Source organism: Mastomys coucha, unplaced genomic scaffold (genome assembly GCF_008632895.1).
Source record: "Mastomys coucha isolate ucsf_1 unplaced genomic scaffold, UCSF_Mcou_1 pScaffold15, whole genome shotgun sequence".
NCBI lineage: Eukaryota > Metazoa > Chordata > Mammalia > Rodentia > Muridae > Mastomys > Mastomys coucha.
Window position 1 is genome coordinate 152,109,328 of NW_022196897.1, and position 21,415 is coordinate 152,130,742.

At 50.8% G+C, this 21,415-nt stretch overlaps 1 protein-coding gene across 3 annotated transcripts in view; it reads right to left on the reverse strand.

Moving 5' to 3' along the window:
- Positions 1 to 21,415, reverse strand: part of Sulf2 (sulfatase 2) — an 83,616-nt gene that overhangs the window by 14,183 nt on the left and 48,018 nt on the right. For all 3 annotated transcript variants that reach the window (XM_031372799.1, XM_031372801.1, XM_031372800.1), the window contains exons 4-5: positions 4,155 to 4,306; positions 2,959 to 3,128 (exon numbers count right to left, since the gene is read on the reverse strand). In XM_031372799.1, the coding sequence (XP_031228659.1) occupies positions 2,959 to 3,128; positions 4,155 to 4,306 (322 nt within the window). The remainder of the gene's footprint in view (positions 1 to 2,958; positions 3,129 to 4,154; positions 4,307 to 21,415) is intronic.

The following is a 21,415-nucleotide window of genomic DNA, read 5'->3' on the forward strand; positions in this document are numbered from 1 at the left end:
CACTGTCAGCGGGACTATGAGGAAGTCACTTCCTGTGACCCAGCTTAGACTCCAGGATGCAATGGCTATCCCTGACTTCACTAGAGGTCCCATCTGGTTGCCTCTTGTGTGGAGGGTAGCGAGGGTGGCCAGGGAGCCAGTGAGTGACTCTCACCAGCCTTCCACTCTGGGAGACTATGGAACCAGAAGCTAGAGAGCTGGGTCCTAACTCAGGACCTGGGCCAGCCAGCTAGTCACCTGGCCCAGGCTGGGCTCCTCAAATACCTGACGAATGCGTGGGTGTCCCTAAAAGAGCCTGGAGTTGGCCATCCCCTTCCTTACCCGTGGTAGTGCCCAGAGGTGACTTCCTTCATATGGGCCAGTGGGACCCCTTCTACCATGCGCCTCAGAGCAGCAGGCTATGAAGTCATCACAAACCCTGTCTTCGCAGATCTTGGGAGGGCTTGCTCCCAGATGTCATGTGCTAGAAGATGTTCTGAGGGCTGGCCGGTGTATGTGCACATGCCTGTGTGGGTCTGTGAGCTTTTGTACCTGTAATGTTCACCTAGTCATGTGTGTGTCTGTATGTCTTTGTGTGTATGGCCTGTGCATATTTGAATGTTTGCATGTGGTTGTTTTGGTGTGTGTCTGACTGTGTTTACCTATGTTTGTCTCTGTGTGAGTATCTTTTGTGCCTGTTGTATGGGTCTGCATGTGTATGGTACATTTATATATGTATATCTGTATGTGTATGAACATGTATGTTTATGTGCCTGTGTGTATGTGCTGTGTGCCCCGTGTTCCTGCGTGTCTGTATTTCAGCATCTGGAAGCGTGTCTACATGTGTGTGGCATGGGGTGGGTGTGGGGGGAGGAGGGTCCTGGGAGGACTGAGAGAAGTGAGCAGGGCTGGTGGGAGCTGAGCAATGCTTGTCACAGCACGAAGTCTGCTCCAGGAGCGGGGATCAGGCTGGCTTGGTGAATGGGGGATGCCCACCTGAAGGCCCTGCACGCCACCATCCATGCAGAACCCTGTCCTCTTCTCCTCTCCTGGATCATAGTTACCCTTCTGCAGAACTGTTAGGAGCTGCTGTCTTCCAGGGGCAAGGGCCTCCCAGAGTCACCGTAGTGCCCTGGAAAGTCTCTGGGCAAGCGAGCCTCTTGCTATTCATTCTCAGAGTCTGTAATTTCACTTCAAGGGGACAATGCAGGAGCAAGCAGTGTCACAGGTCCCACCCCTCGGGTAGGAACTTGGCCCAGGAGGGAGTACTGCTGGCCTCCCTCACTGGGAAAGAAGATAGAGGGCAGCGGGTGAGGGTAGCCGGGCAGACAGGCGCTGTCTGGGGCTCTCAGGGTGAGGGTAGCCTGCTGCCCCCCAAATGCAGTTCATCATCTCCTGTCAGCTCCTCCCTGAAGCCCGGGGATCAGAAGGCTACATACCCTGTAATCCCTCCGAGGGCGGCACACTGTCAGGAAGTCATTAGAGCTAAGCTCGGGGAGGAGGGGGGTGGCGCATTCTGACCGTAATGAAAATTAAACACCCTGGATATTAAGGCGGAGTCCAAATTACCCTGTCCTTGCTACCCCAGAATGTCACAGCAAGAGCTGCTGAGTGTCACTGCTGAGTCTGAGGTACACTCTGAGGCTGAGAAAAGCCAGAATACTTTCCAGAAAGCCGTACTGGCTAATTGGGTGGAGGATTTGGGGGCTGGGCCGGTGAGGTGAGAAGCCTGGAGGTAGCTGGGTTTGAATCCAGGTTCTGGGGAATTGTGGCTGGGTGATCTCTGTGTTTCCCTATCTGTAAGATGGGAACACTGAGACAGCATCCAAGGTGGCCCCAATGACCCTCCTTTGCTCTTCATGCTCCCATGCAGGCGTCTTTGATGGCACAGAGGGATGTGTGCCCTGTGCATTTAGAAGGGATGGTGGCTTCCATCTTTGCCTCTTTCCCTTCTTGCATCTCAGTATGGCGAGGCCCACACAACAAAAACTAAGATCTGGGTCAGGTCCTCAGCTCACTGACCCAGGCTCCCAGCACGGGGTTATGAGCTGATGTGTGCTTGCTAGTTAATGGTGCTAAACCTTGGAGTCATTTGCTGCTATGCGGCGACAGAGAACTGGTACACCAGGGTCACCATGGAGATCTGAGGCTTGCCATGGCCAGTAGCTGGTAGAGCTGTGGACCCAATGATAGTGTTTGTTGGCACCCAGGAACTGTGAGGGTGTTTCTAGAGAGATTTAATTAAGAGGTAGGAACCTGCCCAAATGTGGGAACTACCATCCCCTAGACTGGGGTCCTGGATGGATAAAAGTGCTGGTGTTCATCTCTGTGTCCTGACCTAGATGCAGTGTGACCGGCTGCCTCCTGCTCTGGCCACCATGCCCTCCCAGACATCATGGGCTGGACCCTTGAACTGGGAAGAAAAGCCACTCTTTCCTAAGTCCCTCCTCTCAGGCATTTTGTCACAGCATCCAGAAGAGTTCAGGCTCTGCTCGAGAAGAGCCGGTTTAAACGCAAGTTATAACACAGGCTCACAGCATGGCCATGCAGATCCTCTGAGTGTGAGGATGTGGATACAAACCAGGAGGCATCTGCTACGGGCTAGGGCCAGGTTGGCTGGTCTGTGTCCCAGAGCCACAACTGATAAACAACCAGACTTCCAGGATCTTTGTGTGCCTTAATGACTGAGCTATCTCTCCAGGTAGCCTCCCCCTTACCTGCTCTTGATGTCTGTTTTTTGAGACAGGGTCTCATGTAGCCCAGGCTAGCCTCAACTGTCTATGTAGCTGAGGCTGGCCTTGCACTCTTGACCCTCCTGTGCTGACCTCTCAAGCTCTGGCATGGTAGTAGCTTTTGGGTCCTTTAACCAGGAGGGTTATAAGGAAGGTTCAACTGCATTACTAATGTCCCGTTGTCCCTAAGCCCCGACCCTCCCGCCCCCAGTGGCGGTGACTCTGCCACATCGAGGCTGAGGCTTACATGTGCTGGGACGCATTGGGGAAGAGGCGTGAGTACTGGGGCGCTGAGTCCTCGGGGCCGTGGGGAGCTGCGTGGCTGATGACCATGAGCACAGGCCTGTGTGGGTACATCTTCTTGGATGTTCGGAAGAAGCTCACACTGTCATTGGTGATGAGATCCGTGAGGTAATCCTGGGGCGGGAGAGATGGGAGGATGTGAGGACTGGGAGATTTACACTGAATGTTCCCTAGGTGCCACACACTTTGCTAGGCATCAGGGACAGGTGTATGACCATGGTCACTGCCCTTAAGGAGGTGACAGCAGGAGAGACAGCAGAGAAGCACATGGCTACCATGACGGTAGCCTTTACAAGATCCAGGATCACCTAGGAGACAGACTTGGTCACTTCTCTGGAGGGGATTATCCTCACTGCTTTAAATGAGGTGGGAAAACTTGCCCACTGTGGGTGGCTTCATTCACTTGGCTGGGATCCTGGCCTGAAAAGATGGAGAGGGGAACCCAACGGCCGGCCGAAGCATTCGGTCATTGCTTTTGTCAGGGTATCACACCAACAGAAAAGAAACAAGACTAGAGGTTTGGGTCAGGTGGTAGTGGCGCATGCCTTTAATCCCAGCACTTGGGAGGCAGTGGCAGGCGGATTTCTGAGTTCGAGGCCAGCCTGGTCTACAGAGTGAGTTCCAGGACAGCCAGGGATACACAGAGACACAGAGAAACCCTGTCTCGAAATACTGGGGGGGAAAAAAAAAGACTTGAGGTTTGGTGGAGGAAAAGAGAGCAGGAGAGAGTCAGGAACATGGCAGGAGGGGCAGCAAAAGAATAATGATAACACAATTGAGTGTTTATGGTCCGCCAAGAATGGCCATGGCAACAATCCCTCCTTAGAAATGAAGGCACAGAGAAGTTAAGGAGTTCTGTGTCACTGTTGAGTGTTGGAGTTCAGACTCTAGAAACTGGGCTTGGGGACATTATTTAGCTGAAACAGTGAAGGGCCCTCTTTCAGGGGTGGTATCTGCGTTAACTCTAGAGAGAGATACAAAACCCGAGAAGCAGCACTGGAGGATGTTCAAGCCCACACATCTAATTAGGCTCCAGTGTCCTCTCCAAGGCCAGGGGGTGAGCTAAGAGCAGGGTACCCCCCCACACTTTCCCTGGCTCAGGTGGCAGTGGTGGTGGGGAGCTGGGGGTGCACAGCTTACTGTGGAGTAGTCCGAGCCATGTTTCTCCTTCACCCCATTCCGGCAGAGTGTGTAGTTATAAAACCGGGAGTTCTTCAGGAGCCCGACCCACTCCTTCCAGCCAGGTGGCACGTAGGAGCCATTGTACTCATTGAGGTATTTTCCGAAGAAAGCTGGAAGAGATCAGGGATCAGAGGTGAGTGAGAGAGCAGCCAGACCTGCCCTTGGCATCACTCAGTGATGCTGACTGACTCGAGTGTTCACAGCCAGAGAACAACACACTCCTCTGCCCTTTGGCAAAAAGGGGAGCCCAGGGCCCCCCTCACAAATGTGTGCGTGCACGAATTAAAAGTCTATAGTAAGGCCAGGCAAGAAGGGGAGCCCAGGCCTCCTCACAAATGTATGCGTGCACGAGTTAAGAGTCTATAGTAAGGCTGGGCAAGAAGGGGAGCCCAGGGCCCCTCCTCACAAACGTGTGCGTGCACGAATTAAAAGTCTATAGTAGGATTACAGGGAAGAAACAAGGGATTTGAATACTACAGAAATACTAAAATAATTACAGTAGGTAATACGTCCTTTAAAAATTAAGATATCAAGCCAGGCGGTGGATATATGCAACATGAATCCTAGCACTTGGGAAAGAGAGGCAGGTGAATGTCTGAGTTCAAGGCCAGCCTGGTCTACAAGAGCTAGTTCTATGACAGCCAGGGCTACAGCCTGCTTTGAACAAACAAACAAACAAATAAACAAACAAGTCAGTGATTCCTATGGATGATTAAGCCCTGGACCCTGGAAGCAAACAGGTTGTTTCTGCCGCTGTTGGTCAGTGAGAAGAGAGCTGGTCCCTTTTTAAAGCAGGTTTGAATGAGAACAGCCACCATAGGCTAGTATATTTGCATGCTTAGTGTCCAGCTGGTGAACTGTTTGGAAAGATTAGAAGCTGTGCCCTTGTCAGAGGAGGTCTGCTGCTGGAAGTGGGCTTGAGGTTTCAACAGTCCACGCCAGGCGTCTCATCCCCTATGCCCGCTGCCCAAGGATCATGACGTAGATCTCAGCTCCTTCTCCAGCACCATGTCTGCCTGCTTGCTGCCATGCTCCCCGCCATGATGATCATGGACTAGCCTCTGAAACTGCAAGCCAGCCCAATTAAATGCTTTCTAAGAGTTACCTTGGTCACGGTGTCTCTCCACAGACGTGGGACAGTGACTAAGATAACCTTGTTCAGGCTGATGGGTGCTCTAGAGTTTGTATTCCCCGAGTCCCAGATAAATTGACAGCACCCCAAAAGTAGATGAGATGGGGAGCAACTGAGGTTCTTGAAAATAGCTGGGGGTGTGCCAACTGGCCCAACGCTTTGGAATCTCTTTGGTATTCTCTGTCAAACTTGAACATGGGCTCTGATCCAGCAGTTTGAAACTTGAGTATTTACTCCAAAGAAGAGCATGTTCATCAAAAGTCATCCAGGGCCAACTGACAGTAGTATACTCAGAAAGCAAATAGAAACAAGTTCATTAGCGGGAAGATGTGTGGATGAAATCGAATATGTTTATATAATAAAAAATGACACAAGGTTGCACTACATTTAAGCGTGTGGGTGCATGTTAACGGTATGAGGCATAGACCAGAGAGAGATACATCCTGTCAGACTCTTCCCAGAGCTGGAGATGGTTCAGAGGTCAGAGCACACACACTGTTCTTACAGAGAACCCAAGTTTGGTTCCCGCCATCAACTCTGGGCTGGCAAACTCTAAAGAAATCTTAAGGTGTCCCTTCCAGTGATGTTTTTAAATGATCTAATTTAAAGAAATTCCAAAGCCGGGCAGAAGAAATCTACAGTGCTGGTAGATGTGGGTGCAGGGAGGGGATGAGATTGAAGAGGCCTGGGGGCTTTTAGCACCACACGGCTGCTTTATTTCTTGCAGAAACAGAGGTCCCGCCAGTGGCCTTGGTGGCCTTCTGTGTCTGTACTGGTCAACAATGACGCCTGCCATTAATAAAACCACAGCAATCCATACTTAACCAGGAGGGGAGACCCGGAGCTTCTCCCTAGGGAATGGAGGGACAGACTATTCTGCACAGAGGTCACACCCCAGTCCTCTACTTCCAGACGGGGACACCGAGGTTCACTCCTCTCTCTCTCTCTCTCTCTCTCTCTCTCTCTCTCTCTCTCTCTCTCTCTCTCTCTCTCTCTGTGTGTGTGTGTGTGTGTGTGTGTGTACTTCACCTGGAGCTTAGAACGTGGCCAGAAAGTCCACATGCCATCAGGAAGAAGCCAGGCCCTTCCACAGTGGCTTTCCCAGACCCAGGTTGGCTCCCGACCTTGTTACCATTCTTTCTGTACTGGCTCAGAACTTCAAGGAAGAAAGTAAATAGAATACCATCACTCCTCCTCCTGGAATACTAGAGGGGGTTTGGAGAGATGCTAGATGGTGAGATGCTGCTGCTCTTCCAGAGGACCCAGGTTTGCTTCCCAGTACCCAAGCTGGATGGCTCGCAATTGCACACAACTACCACTCCAGGGGAATCTGGTGCCCTCTTATGGCTATGGTGGGCAATTACACATAGCATATCCTCACATTTACATATATGTTGTAAATAAAATTTTAAAAATATATTAAAATTAAAAATAAAATTAAAATGTAAAAAGTATATATGTATGGGGGTGGAAAAGTTTCCCTTTTGAAGCCACTGAAGCACAAATAAGAAACAGAGCCAGCTGTCAATAAAAACCACAGTGACAGCATATGGAATTGCCAATGTGTGGTAATAGCCCCAGAGCCTGTATGCTTCTGCTCCACTCAGCAGCCTTTGTCATATACTCCCAGTGTTGGTTTGTCACCTACAGATTGCACTCCCTTGAGGTGGTGGTAGGATTTGAGTCTAAAATGTGTCCCACAGGTGCAGGTGTTTGAACATGACTCCCAGCAGGTGGCGCTGTTTTAGTAACCATGGGAACTTGCAGCCTGTGTTAGCCAAGTGGACTGCTGGTGACAGGCCTGAAGGGACACGTTCACAGCCTTTGGCATGCCCTAAATAGAACCCAGGACCACAGCTTGCTCAGGAAGTATGAATCAGCTCCTCACTGTACAGATAAGAGAGAGAACCAGAGAAAACTGGCTGAACCACCACAGTGGCACTGGGTTCCTCCCCAGCTCTTCTGGGTCCTCAGCTGGGGATCCCCAAAGGTTGAGGCCAAGGTCTTTGTAATGCTAGTATGCTCAGTGCTTGGCCACACCAGCTGGCTCAGGGGACCGTGCTCTTCCCTGCCCAATCATCCTCTGTACCAGGGATATCAGGGTTCTCTCCCCTGCTCTTCTCCCCAGTCCTGAACCCATAAGAAACCCAGAAAGATATTATCATCCAGGCTCCACAAAGCTCTAGAAATCAGGGCTTCAGTCAGAGGCTTTTAGTGCCAAATTAGATTTTGCTCTCATTTGATTAGATTTCCCGAGGGCAGTTTTTAAAATGGTTATTCCGGCACCAGTAGAGGTGGGGGAAACAGATTAGCGTGGGCCGGGGGCTGGAAGTTGCAGCCAAGAGAGAGAGAGAGAGAGAGAGAGAGAGAGAGAGAGAGAGAGAGAGCGAGCGCACGTGAGAGCTGGAGTGAGAGCCAAGAGGAGAAGCGCTGCCCGGATCATAGCTGGAGCTGGGAACTTGTACTCTTGGAGTGGTGGTGGCTGAGATGGCCCATGAAGGAGGGGGTTGGGGGCTGGTGCTGGGGAGAACATTTTGGCAGTGGATTAAGACCACGGCAGGTCAGGAAAAGCCAGAGACAACGTGTAAGCTGATGCCTGTCTCCAGGAAGCCGGGCTGGACCAATATCTGCTGAATGGGTGCATAGCAGATCCTGTGAGCCAGGTCCAGGCCCTACACTTACTGTGAAGAAGAGATGTGCACACCCCGTCCTGACTGCGGCCTACAATTCCTGGCTCTGGAAAAGATGCGCAAGCATCAACCACCATAGTTTATTTACAAATGCCTTCCACTATGAGGTGCAGCTTGTCACCACAAGGCATAAACGGATTGTGTAAAGGGCAAACTGTGTGGACGGGACATCAGGATCAAGGGTCAAGTGTGTGCCTTCCTGCACGGTCTGCAGGTGACACATTGCTACACAAACCATTCAGTCCCAGAGTGGACGGCAGGGTGGGGTAGTGGTGTTGCCTCAGGCACCCTGTGACAGAGCAGTCACATGTTCTATAAGGTAGTCACCAGAGTGAGCTCGGTGACAGAGAGAGGACTCTAGGGAGATGCAGCAGACACAAGAAACGTACAGGGGTGTCACCGTTCCTGAGAGGCCACTGGTAGCTGGAGGACCTTAGCTGAAGGCAATCCTAAACGACATCAGTGAAGAAAAGTGGGCGGGACCAAAAAGGACGAACATCCATGACACAGGCATCCAGGCACAGCTTACAGACGGTAGGGTCTGTGGAGGTGTCCTGCAAACTGTAGACCCCTGCCCCAAGGAAGTGACACGGCCCGGTAAAAACCCCCAAAACTCCAAACAGGACAGGTAAGACATCGCCATGGGTAAAAAGATTTGTCGCCAAGTTGACACCTGAGCTCGGTCCCTGGGATCCATGTGGTAGGAGAGAAGAGACTTCCAAAAGTGTCCTCTGACCTCTACACACATGCAGGTGTGCACATACACACAAATGATGTAAAAACCCAACCAAAACTATAACAATTTCAAATCCATCAGCCCCCAAATCCTCACATCAAAGGAACACATGCAGAAACCCAGCAGCAGCGAAAGCTGTGTGCCCTTGGCAAATCTTTTATTCTTTCTTCCCCAAATAGGGTCTTGCTCTGTAGCCCAGGTTGACTTAGAACACTTGATCCTCCTGCCTCAGCCTCCTGAGTGCTGGGATTACAGATCTGAGACGCTGTGCTAGGCTCTTTACACCTCCTGATCTACAATGGAGACAGTAATGTCCCTCTCTGGGTGCCTGTTAACAGTGGTTCCTCGCGTGGGGAGTGATTCCAGGGCCTTGTGGATATCACAAACTCATTTCAGTCCCCGATCACCACGAGACACAGCTTTTCCAGACCACAGGTCCACACGCAGAGCCTGAGTGACTTGAGCCCGTCCCCAGGTTCCATATACCACTTAGTTTAACATAATGCTATGCGGGCAGTTACACTCTCTACTCTGGAATATCATGACAAGAAAACTAATCTAGACTCAGCCAGCGCGTATGCGCTTGGTTCTGAACGCTTCCAGTCCTTGGTGGCTGAATTCAGGGGTACAACCTGTTCAGACAGAGGCTGACTGTTCGTATATATTGCTTAAAACCATGATCCAAGTTCCTAAAGTTACAAATATCATCATAACCAAAATCTCCTCATCTTGCCTGTTAGCACCTGGTTTAACTGACGCCAGATGTGGGAAACCACCTGCGAGCCCCCAAGTCCTTCCCTCTGCCCTGCGCATTGCTTAACATTTGGTGCAGGCAGCGTGCACGGCAAGCGCCTCCCCTCCTGGCTGTCTCGCTCCACTTGTCTGCGTTAAGGGCTGCTGGGGAGCCATTCGCTGCCTGACAGGAGGCCCAAGCCCTTCTGTTATCTCTCCTAGCTCTGAAACAAGCTCAAATGGCCTCATAACAATGTGTTTGTGGTCTGAAAAAGCTGTGTCTTGCAGCGATCAGGGATAGAGATGAGCTGGCTGGAGGCCTGGGATCAGAGAGCCTGGGAGGCATCGCTGTGGATCTGAGGGCAATGCAGGAGACAACAGAAATCTCAGGACAACTGTGTGTGGTGTATGCATGTATGCACACATGTATGTGCAGGTGTGTGTGTGTGCACGCGCATGTGTGTGTGCGTGTGTTTGTGTCTGTGTGTGTGTGTGTGTGGTCCCCTTTTACCCTGTGTTGCAGGAGGCATGTGGCAGAATGGGTAAGATCACGTCTGCAGAGTGACCACATCTATACCTTGGACCTGCCAGCCCCTTGCAGAACATCATGCAGAGGACATTTCCCCACTGTTTCCTGTGGCAGTGATGGCTGAACACCAGGGTTTATTGCTGTGCAAGAAGCCAGCCACCTACAGAAGGTGAGATGGTGACAGATACATCCTGCAGTCTGCTGCAGGCCTGCTTGGAGGGCTAGCTCAGCCCGCAGGCCTGTCTGGAGGGCTAGCTCAGCCTGCAGGCCTGCCTGAGGGCTAGCTCAGCCTGCAGGCCTGCCTGGAGGGCTTGCTCAGCCCGCAGCGTACAGGCCGTTCTTCCCTCCCTGGTCCCTGGCCATCTGGGTAGAGTTGTCAACAGGGCTGTTTCAAGGACAACAGCAATTTTGGCACAGGCTCACCTTACACAGCCTCCACCCACATCGAACATTCAACAAAACTGGTAAATAACCGCGAAGGAGTCAATGTGTTCCGGAGCGGACCCGCTGGATCACACTGTGTGCATGCGGCTGACATTTCATTAAAGACTTATTTTCGTGGGCCGGTCCCTTCCATACTGTGAAGTCAATTCACTCCCACATCTACACGGGTTCCTCTTTCTTTGCCTCCTTTCTTGTAATCCTGGCCGAGCCACAGGCCACAGCTTCCAGGCCTCAGTCATCGAAGTCCCTATTGTCAGCCAACGTGTCCTGCTGTGTCCCTGGAGCCTAGGAAGTCATTCTCCACCCATTCTCACTTTGAGGTGAGAGATCTTAAAAGCAGAAAAGGGTGCTCCGTCCTAAGAAGCGACCAAGAAACCTTGTTCAGGAGCTGTCCCCAAGTCCCCAGAGCCCTGCTGGTGGCTCTTCTGAGCCCATGCCAGCACACTGGGTAAGACAGTCCACAAAGAGAGAAAAGTTTAGGGACTGGGGTTTAACTCATTGGTAGAATGCTTGTCTCAAATGCATACAAGACCTTTCAGAGGGAAGGAAGGGGACACACACACACACACACACACACACACACACACAGAGAGAGAGAGAGAGGAGAGAACACACGCTCACCTTACCCACTCACCCCCATACTTCAGCCTCCCCTCTTGTCTCCTCGAAGAATCAGTCGTCCGCAAACAGGCAGAAGGACCCCCTGAATTCAAGCCCATTGACTCCACTATAGTGGCTTGTGCTTGGTTCACAGGCTTCAGACTTCTAGCATCTTAAACACCCCAGGACATTTGCACGGGCTGCTCCCTCTGTCTTAGACACTCACGCCTCCTCTGTCCTCTCACAGACTAGCCATCTAGCCCCTTCTCTGGGTGACATCTGACTCAAGTTGTCCCTCCCTTCCCCTTTGCCTCTGCACCCAGGGGTCACTTCTTTTCAGTTTCTCTGAGGCACCCACTTTCCTATATGTTTCTGCCTTCCACCAAGGATGCAGGTCCAGAGGGCACAAGCCTGTCTGGACACTGTGGCCCCAGCGGGTACCTACCAAGACTGGGTACGTGATGAGCCAGCGGCTGACGGATTGATCTGACTGAGGTGTTCATGCTGCGCATGCCCTGCACAAGGGCAGGTGCCTTATTCCAAAGGCTTTCTACAGGCTGGAAGGATGGCTCAGTGGGAGAGTTAGACATCTCCTTCTAACTCAATGACCTGAGCTCCGTCTCCAGAACCCACGTGGTAGAGGGTTGACATCTGCGAGAGGCATCCCCCATCCTCTGCCTTCATGCTATGACTTGCACATACACAGAGTAACTAAAATAAAACCCAACCCAAACCGAACCAGAATCCCAAAGGCTTTCTATTTTAGTCTCTGTGAGAGTACCGTGACAGAAATGGGGTTCAGGGGTGGGGGTGGGGGTGTATGTCAGCCAAGTGCAGCCTGTGCGCAGAACACTATGAACTCGAGTGGAGGCAGTAGGGGTGTCTCTACCTTCCTGGGGACACTGATGAAGTTTTGTCTGTCACACTATGGGCATATGTTCCAGGCACTGTTAGGTAGAGGCCAGGGGGATTACAAACACATCTTCCAATATGCACACTGGCCTGCAGTCAAGAATGGTGTGGCCCGAGAGTCTGGGGGACATGGTTTCCACTCAGAGCATGCAGGCCCAGCTAGCCTCAGGCAAGAGGCCTCTATTCTGCCTTGGTGACTGCGTCTAGCCAACGGGACAGTCACCAGTGTGGCCACAGTCAGTCAAGTCCATGGGAAGAACACCAAAGAAATCAGGGTCCCGATGCTTTTAATGTGTGTGTGTGTATGTGTTTAAATAACTGAAAATGTTTGAAACCAGATGCAACCGGTCTTGGCCTAGAGACTCCTGGGACACGGAAGGGACTGTCAGGCTGCCTGACCAGAGAGACACACATCTACCTATTAGCAGAGACTGGTGATAGAGAGCCCAGCCAATGACAATAAACAACATTCTCCAGGGGAATGGGGAAGGTCAGTGACAAATGAGGCGGAACACGGAAAGTCCAGCCTGCCAAAACCAGACTGCTTGGCTTCCCACGCGAGGACTCCAGGGAACAGAACGGGCCGTCACACCACACGGCAGCTTCCCGCTCCAGCTGTCGCTGCTCTGTGAGTGTTTTGCTGGTTTCACGGACTCTCTGGTCTCATGCCCTTATTTCTCTGCAAACTGACTGATTTGACACTGAGCAGGTGTCTCAGTATGGCCTCCATCTGCCCCCATCCTCACCCAGCGCTGTGGGCCGAAGGGCCACGTCTTGAAGCTCTTTGGCAGGCCCCAAACCGTGTCAAGAGCCTGGCAGCTGTGACTATAGCACAGGTCCAGGCTAGGACCCTCAGCTTCTCTGTCCCCTCCTTAGTCCTCCTGCCTCTGACCTCCATTCCCTCCTCCACAGCGGCCAGAGACACTCTTTCAAGCCACCAGTCTAGATCCACCACACTTTGCAAAACCCATCATCGGCTCCGTGTCACACCTAAACAAAACCCAGAGTCCGTGTCAGCCGGCAGACCCCTGCGTAACAGTCTTCTACCGGTTACTGACCCTGTTCCCAGCTCTGCCCCCAGCCTGGCAGTGCCCTGTTCTGCCCCTGTCCACTGCCCTGTCGTCTCTCCTGGGAAGACCTTCTCTGCTGCAGAGGCTTTGGGAAGATTCTTCAGCTTTACCAGAAGTTTGCTGGGTTGCCCCCGAGGGGCCCCTCCTTCATGACTTAGTTTCTTTGTGGTACTGCCAGCAATTTACAATTTTTGTTTCTGTTCTTACCTCTGGGAATGAACTCAAATATCAGCTCACGGGGCAGGAGAAGGCTCCTGTGCTGTTTCTTCTGCATCCTGTGTCTGGATGACAGCCCCGGGCAAGCCCCCAAACCTGCGGGGTGTGGTTGGGCAGCCAAGGGGTGAGAGACCCTACAGACGCCTGCATGGAGGCTGTGCACACCGGCTTAACCAGGAGCCTGCAGGTGCTTTGAGCCGGCCTCTTGCCTTGATCATGTGAGACGTGGTTGCTGAATCTACCGGGACACTGTGGCAGGAGCAGGCCTGATGAGGAGTAAGGAGACCAGGTGTGGTAAAGCTGAGTGTGCCCTGGTTGTTCACTGAGGTGGCCATGAGGTGGGCAAGACACAGGGACAGGGCTCAAGGGGAAGGAAACGGGTTGAGGGAGGAGTCAGGCCGCTGAGCATTCTAGTGGCACAAGATGGCTATGGGGTTTAATATATAGGGAGAGTTCTTTTCTGGGAGACCAGACTTACCATGTAGCCCAGGCTAACCCCATATTGAAATACTCCTCTCTTAGCCTCCCAAGTGTTTATTCACATATGCCACTGCAAACAAGGGAGGGGTTTCTTCTCATTCAAGATTAAAAGAAAAAATTATTTCATTTGTATGTATGTGTATGTATAGATGTGTGCCTGGGTGCATATGTATGTATATGTATATTATGCGTATGTATATGTATATTTGTATGTATATATGTGCATGCATGTATGTATACATATGTGTATATGTATGTGTGCATGTATTTATTATGTGTGTATCTATGAATATTTGTATGTATATATGTGTATGTATATACATATGTATATGCATATATTTGTATATTTCTATATGTCTCTGTGTATGTGGATATTTGTATGTATATGTATGTATATGTATGTGTGTATTATGTTTATATATGGATACTTGTATGTATATATGTTATGTGTATATGTGTGTATGCATGTATGTATGTGTATACATATATGTGTATGCATGCACGTGTACATGAATGTAGTGTTGTGGTAGAGGACAGATCCTCTGGAGCTGGCCTGACCTGGGTTCTGGGAACTGACTCTCTCTCATCTCTTTAACTACACTGAGTCATCTCTCCAGCTCTAGGAAGAGTTTCCTAATCTGCTGTTTGGAGCCAGAATTCAGGCAGTCTGTGAACTCGGGTGGGAGAATTCATGTTTGTTTATTTTCTTTAACCTATAACTACCATGCCCTACTATCCTGAGGGAAGGCTACACATTGCACTGACAGGACCTGGACGAAGGCACCAGTGACATCAGTAACATCTACCTGTCCCAGGTAATATCACTCCTGGTACCAGGCCTGACCACCATCAGTGACACAGGCCGGACACAAATGTGGCAGGAGGCAGACAGGCCAGTTCCTAAGACACTCCGATGTAACTGGCCTCCTTTGTGACTCTGCGCATCTCCTTCCACAACTTACAGCGGCTTACGGAGTGCGAGTGGTTGCTAATTATGCCGTTACGGGAAGGAAGCACACCTCCGTTCATCTGCTTCCTACAGGAGCTATTTTGGATAATGGCTTCACCTGCATGCTAACAAATACCAACCAGGAGTTCAGATCACCCCTGGCACCTTCTAGAAGCATTCTGAACCGGGTAACTTTGACCTGCTGCCATGGCCTTTTGGGGTTGAGGGTGGGGGTTCCTGGGTCTGAGCGGCAGAGACAATCCTACTAGGCTGGGGGATCTGGGGAACAGAGCCACAGGGAAGGCGGCCTTTGACAAAGTCCAGGCTGCTCTGGCTGATACACGGGAGAGGCCACAGGCCTCAAGTCTTCAGGCTCTTGGCAGACAAACTGTCTGGGCTGAGGAGGCAGGGGTGGAAGTATGTTAAATAAACCTCCCGGGTCCCACAGGCTCAGGCTAGGCCAAGCGATTTTGAGAATCGCAGTCAGGTCTGTTTCACTTAAGGCCGCTGCTCTCACAGTTACCGTGGGGTTCGCTTCGTGTTTGAATGGTGAATCGCCAGAGCGCAGGACAAATCAACTTAAATCAACTAGGTTACATTCTGGATGCTGGCATGTGAGTGTTCTGAAGTGAGAGGTGAGTGGAGGCAGAGGAAGATGGTGGTGATGCTGTTCCAAGGAGCAGAGGGTCAGAGGCTGCGGAAAAGCTGTCTCCCTGGTTAAGAGAGACGTCTGCTGCCTGCCTGTCTGCCTGCTTCCTCCCTTCCTCCCTCCCACCCTCCTTTCCTTCCTTCCTTCCCGTCCTCCCTTTTTTGAGGCAGGGCCCCTTGTAGCCTGGTCTGGTCTGGAAATAGCTGCGCCACTAAGAATGACCTTGAACTCCCAATCCTCCTGCCTCTCCTTTCTGAATCCTGAGATTGCAGCATGTGCCAGCATGCCTGGTTTATGAGGTGCCGAGGGCTAAATCCAGAGCCCTCCACACAGCTGACTGAGCCACACATCCTCAGCCTCCCCACCACTAGGTTTCTGTGGTGGATGTCTGTTTTTTTTCTCTGCCTGGCATGTGTTCAAGTACTCATCTTTGTATAACGGGACCGGGTAGGGAGTGTTAACTGACTCCCCAGGGAAGAGTGGGGATGGATCTGGAAAGTTCTCAACAGCAGGTGAGTGGGTGAAGTGTGTTTTATACAGAAGCAAGAACTAAGGTCCCAGAGCAGGAAGGACCTTATGGCAGAGAGGGCCAGGTGGCTTGCGCATGAGCAGAACGGAAGAGCGGAAGGCAGGACATGTGAACAGGTGAGCCTGTCAGAGAAGGAGCTGTGGGTTTATCTGAGGAACTCAGAACAGTGTGTGGGGGGGTGTTTCAATCAGAATTTGGCTTTTCAAGGCATCCCCTGTTGTCCTCTTTGGGGAGCAGGGGTGGTTGGCTAATCACCAGGGAAAAGAAGGGCCAGGCAGCTCACCAGGGCTGAGCCTATCCCTATCTGCGCTCCTTTTTCCTACCAGCTTGTTCTTAGTGGGAGGGACTGTTGCTATGGCGAGAGCTTGGGTTGAGGACGACCCCAGGGCATCGGGCCAAGGCTAGGCAATGGGTGCAGGGGACCTGGAGGGGGTTGCTTGAGTTTCTAACTGAATGCAGGCTTCAGCCTCCCCTGCCAGACTCAGGCAGCTGTAGCAAATGACAGAGTCCATTCATTTCCAGAAAACCTCGTTAGCTGGGAGGGAGGCTAGCATCAGGGAGAGGCTCTATGGCCTGTGGGATCGCTATCAGGATAAACTGGCCTTGAACTCTCAAACCTGCCTCAGCTTTCTGAGGGTTTGGATTACAGGTGTGTACCCCCCCCCCACCTTTATGCCATGATGGGGACTGAACATCCACATGGCTTCCCGCATGCTAGGCGAGTGCTCTCCCAACTGAGCTGTATTGTTGGCCCTTACCTTTTAAGGTGTATATGCCTGTGGTGTGTATGTGTGGTGTAGTGTGTGTATGGTGTGGGGTGTGTGTGTGGTGTGGGCTATGTGTGTGTGTATGTGTGTGCATTCTTTTGATCTGTGTAGTGTGTGTGCACATTCTTGTAGGGTGTGGTGTAAAGTGTGTGTGTGTATGTGGTATGGTATGGTATGTGTGGTATGTGTGTGGTGTGGGCTATGTGTGTGTGCGTGCATTCCTTTGATGTATGTGTAGTGTGTATGGTGTGGGGGGTGTGTTTGTGTGTGTGTGTGCATTCCTTTGGTGCATGTGTAGTACGTGGTATATGTGGTGTGTGTGTGTGTGTGTGTGTGTGTGTGTGTGTTCTAGAACACAGGCTGATGTCAGGCGTCTTTCTGGGTTACTCTCCACCTCATATACTGAGGTAGGGTCTCTCACATGAACCCAGCCTTCACCAGTCTTACCAGCTTGCTCCAGGGATTTCCTCTCTTTTGGAGACAGCGTTACAGATGGATTCACGTGTGCTGCCTTTTACCAGGATATGCTGGGGATCTGGCCTGGTCCTTGTTAGCTTCCCGCACTAAGCTGTCTTCCCAGCCCTGTCTTCCCAGCCCTCTGCCCTCTCTTAACGGCAGACTTGTGCAGAAGGGTGGAGCAGGGGGGACAGAAAATCCACAGGAGCCTTTACAGTATGACTGGAGGATCCACCAACCACAGGCCACTCCCTGTGGTCCTCGGGGACCGTGACACAACAGAGCTGCTCTCACCAATGGCCCTTCCCTATAGTAATGAGTTTGCTGTATTTCCTCCCCAAAGGAATTCACGGTTGAGAAAACTTTCCTATGCCAGTCACCCCCCAAAGCTGAAAGAACATTAGAACAGCAATCTTCAAGAAAAATAAAAGCTGGGAGATTTATAACAAAGGGAGGCTTCAACCGGAAACGTCTCCAGGACATCCGTCAAGGAGACATGGGGTGGCAGTCAGGTGCCAGCAAGGAGACAGATTCCTGAGGAGGCTGCTGGGAAGGAGGCTGCTGGTTCCCAGCGCAGGCTGGTGGGCGCGTGGCATTTGCAATTCAAATACCGGTTGCCACTGCCATCAGGGACAGGATTTTCAGAAATAAGGAATCTCTTGGAAAAGTTTTGCATTCAATTATAACAGCTTTTCTGTCAGATCTAATGCTGGGACACTTTGAGCACATTATAACTCTGCCAAAAACCCCAAACCAACCAACCATCACCCACTACAAAAAAGAAAAAAAAAAAAAACCCAAAAAACAAAAGAAAAACCCTCACACACAAAAAAACCTCTTCCTTATTTATATAGAAAATAGACTCAGATTCAGTACTCAGGACAATAAGCACAAAACATTCCACACAGATGAATGACTTGGTGGGCAGGGTAGAAGGCACGTGGACTGCAGAATATCCACCACAGTCCCTTGCTTCAGGATGCAGCCAGCATCCTGTATCATTGTGTTCATGGATTTGACCCATAGAGGGCGCTGTGCTTCCTTGAGAAAAGACTTGCCGTTAGGTGGTCTGGATCCTAACCTAACATCCCCTCCCTCCCATGTGCCTGGTATGAGTTAGCCTCCTGTTTGCAGAGTTAACACCCAGTGGGCAGGTATGGAGTCACACAGCTATGGTCCCAGAATCCGCGGAGAGACTAGTCGGCCCCCTGCAAGTTCAAGGGCCGCCGGAGACCTTGCTTGTTCCAAACAGCAAACAAAACAGGAGGTGGTGGGCTTTGGGGACTGAAGCCTTTCTTTGGTCTACTGAAGTCAGGCCTGAGGGTGGCTCTGGAAGGGAGGACAGTGACCAGTGGGGGGTGAACGTGAGCCATATTGTGACTCTCCATTCCTGGTACCCGCACAGTGAGTGACCTTATCTGAACCCTGGCTTCTGTGATCAGGAGAATCTTATACGGGGTCAGGGGGAACTGTAGGCCAGTGCTGTCAACGGGGAAATCTGGACCCAGACACCTGGATCTGAGAGCCGAGGAGATGGGAGGCAGAGAATGGAGAGCCTGGGATAGGGAGAGTGGAGGAGGCCGGAAGAGAAGTCCCTTGGGGACAGCTGATTTGGGATGTCAGAGGAGAAGCAGCTCTCACTTTAAGCTCCTGGGTTGTGGCCCTGGTTGTGGTCTCTACAGTTCGAGGGAATCTGTGCAGGACTGAGCGAGGCTGAGGGACAGCAAGGGCTCAGACCTGGATCCCCCATACCTCAAACTCAGGGGACCGAGGACACACACCTGTGCTTACTCCACTTTGTCCTTATTTGTGTGTGGTATGTGCATACGGATATATGTATTTATGTGTGTGCATGTATGTAAGTATACTTGTATATATGTATTCGTGTGTGTGTGTAAGTATACTTGTATATATGTATGTATTCGTGTGTGTGCATATATGTAAGTATACTTATATATATATATTCATGTGTGTGCGTGTATATAAGTATACTTGTATATGTGTATTCATGTGTGTGCATGTAAGTATACTTGTATATATATATTCGTGTGTGCATGTATGTAAGTATACTTGTATATGTGTATTCACGTGTGTGCATGTATGTAAGTATACTTGTATATATATATATATTCGTGTGTATGTGTGTAAGTATACTTGTATATATGTATGTATTCATGTGTGTGCATTTATGTAAGTATACTTGTATATATATATTCGTGTGTGTGCGTGTTTGTAAGTATACTTGTATATGTGTATTCATGTGTGTGCATGTATGTAAGTATACTTGTATATATATATTCGTGTGTGCGTGTATGTATGTAAGTATACTTGTATATATATGTATTCGTGTGTGTGCGTATATGTAAGTATACTTGTATATGTGTATTCATGGTGTGCATGTATGTAAGTATACTTGCATATGTGAGTGTGGGGGAATAGCCTGTAATTTCCTCAATCATTCACACTCCCCTCTCCAACAGGTGACAACATTTTTTTTTACATTTATTTATTTGTGTATGTGTGTATTTGTGGGGTGCATGTGTGCAGCACATGTGTGGAGACCAGAGGACAACTCGCAGGAGTTGGCTCTCTTTCTACTATGTGGGTGCTGGGGATCAAACTCAGGCTATCACATCAGACTTGGCGGCAAGCGCCTTTACCTGCTGAGCCATCTTGCTTGCCTCTACCTTAGTATTCAAGCCATCTCTCACTAAACCTGAAGCCCCCCCAATTAGCTAGGCTGCCCAGCTAGTGATCCCCAAGAATCCTCTTGCTGCTGTCTCTCCAGGGCTTGAGAGATGCAGGGGCTGCTACACCTGGCCTTTTATATGGGTCCTGGGGAAGAAACATGTTCATGATGGCTTTACTAACAGAACAGTCTCCCAGCCCCAGGGACTTCACCTCCTGAATTTGTGGGGCCTGATCACATCATCCTTGGGGTGATGCATATTATGGGCACTGGGCAACTTCCCCACATCATAACACTGCTGTCTAGAAGGGAAACTGAGCCTCAGGGGAAGTGTCCCAGCTCACTGTCACAAGTGATGTTAAAGGGAGGGCTGGGTGACTCACTTATGTAAATCTGAAAGGCATTGAAGAAAGGGCTAGAGACTTAGGGCTTAAGGGGATTTGGGGATTTAAAAAAAGATTAATTTTATGTGTATGTGTGATCTGTATGTATATATGTACACTGCATGGATGCTTGGTACACATGGAGGCCAGACAGAGCAACAGATCCTCTGGAACCGGAGTCACAGGGGATTATGAGCCACTGGATGAGTTCTAGGAACCAAATCCAGGTCCTTTGCAAGAGTGTTAATTGCTCTTAGCCACGGAGCCATTTTGTTTTAGATGAGGTTGAAACCCCTTTGCCAAACCTCTATCTCCAAAAATACAGTTATAAAATGGCAACAAAATAGTTTTATGGTTGGGGTCATCACAACATGAGGAACTGTGTGTATTAAAATGTCACAGTGTGTGGAAGGTTGAGAACCACAGTGTTAGACGGTCTCACGTAGCCGAGGCTAGTCTCAGACTTTCTACATAGATGAGGGTGAGCTTGAACACATGATCCTCCCTCCAACACCTCCTATGGTGTATGCCACTATGCTTGGCTCAGCTAAAGGACATTGAGTTGGATCTCAGAGACAGATGTGGAAGAAGCTAGCCCTTCAGTGGGCTGCATGACCCAGGCAAGGCCCAGACAGACCCCCATGCTGAGAGCCTTCAGGGGAGGTTCCTACTGTAGGAGGAGCCCCGACTCAGGGGGCACATGGGGACCCTGCAGCCTCAGGCCATAAGGGTCATGTGCGGGTGGGCAGGCAGCTGGACGGGGAAGAAGAGCGTTGTGTGTGCACACTCAAGTGTGTCCCTGTGTGCACTCAGGGGAAAGGAAGCCGGCAGCAGACAAGCAGGAGGAAGGCCAAGGGCAGAGAAGGCTGCCATTGTGAAGGTGGGGACAGCTGCACCAGGGTCCAGAGAAGCGTCCAGGACAGCTGAAGTCTCCCCTGTGTAAGCAGAGAGATGAAGGGGAAGCGGCCCATGCCGGGAGAGGAGTGATGGGGTGGGCTGCTGTGTGAACCCATCCAAGCACCTACCGTGGGCCAGGCTGTCTTGGGCCCGGGAGACACGGGAGGGACTTGGCAGTTTAGAAGCTGGACAGTCAACAAGCCATGTGGGAGAAAGGGCCAGAGTAAGGGTTAGCAGAAGCAAGAACCAGGGCAGGGAACACAGACCGGGGAAGGCAGGGAGCACAGACCGGAAGCAAGAATCAGGGCAGGGAGCACAGACCGGGGAGCACAGAGAGCACAGACCAGGGAAGGCAGGGA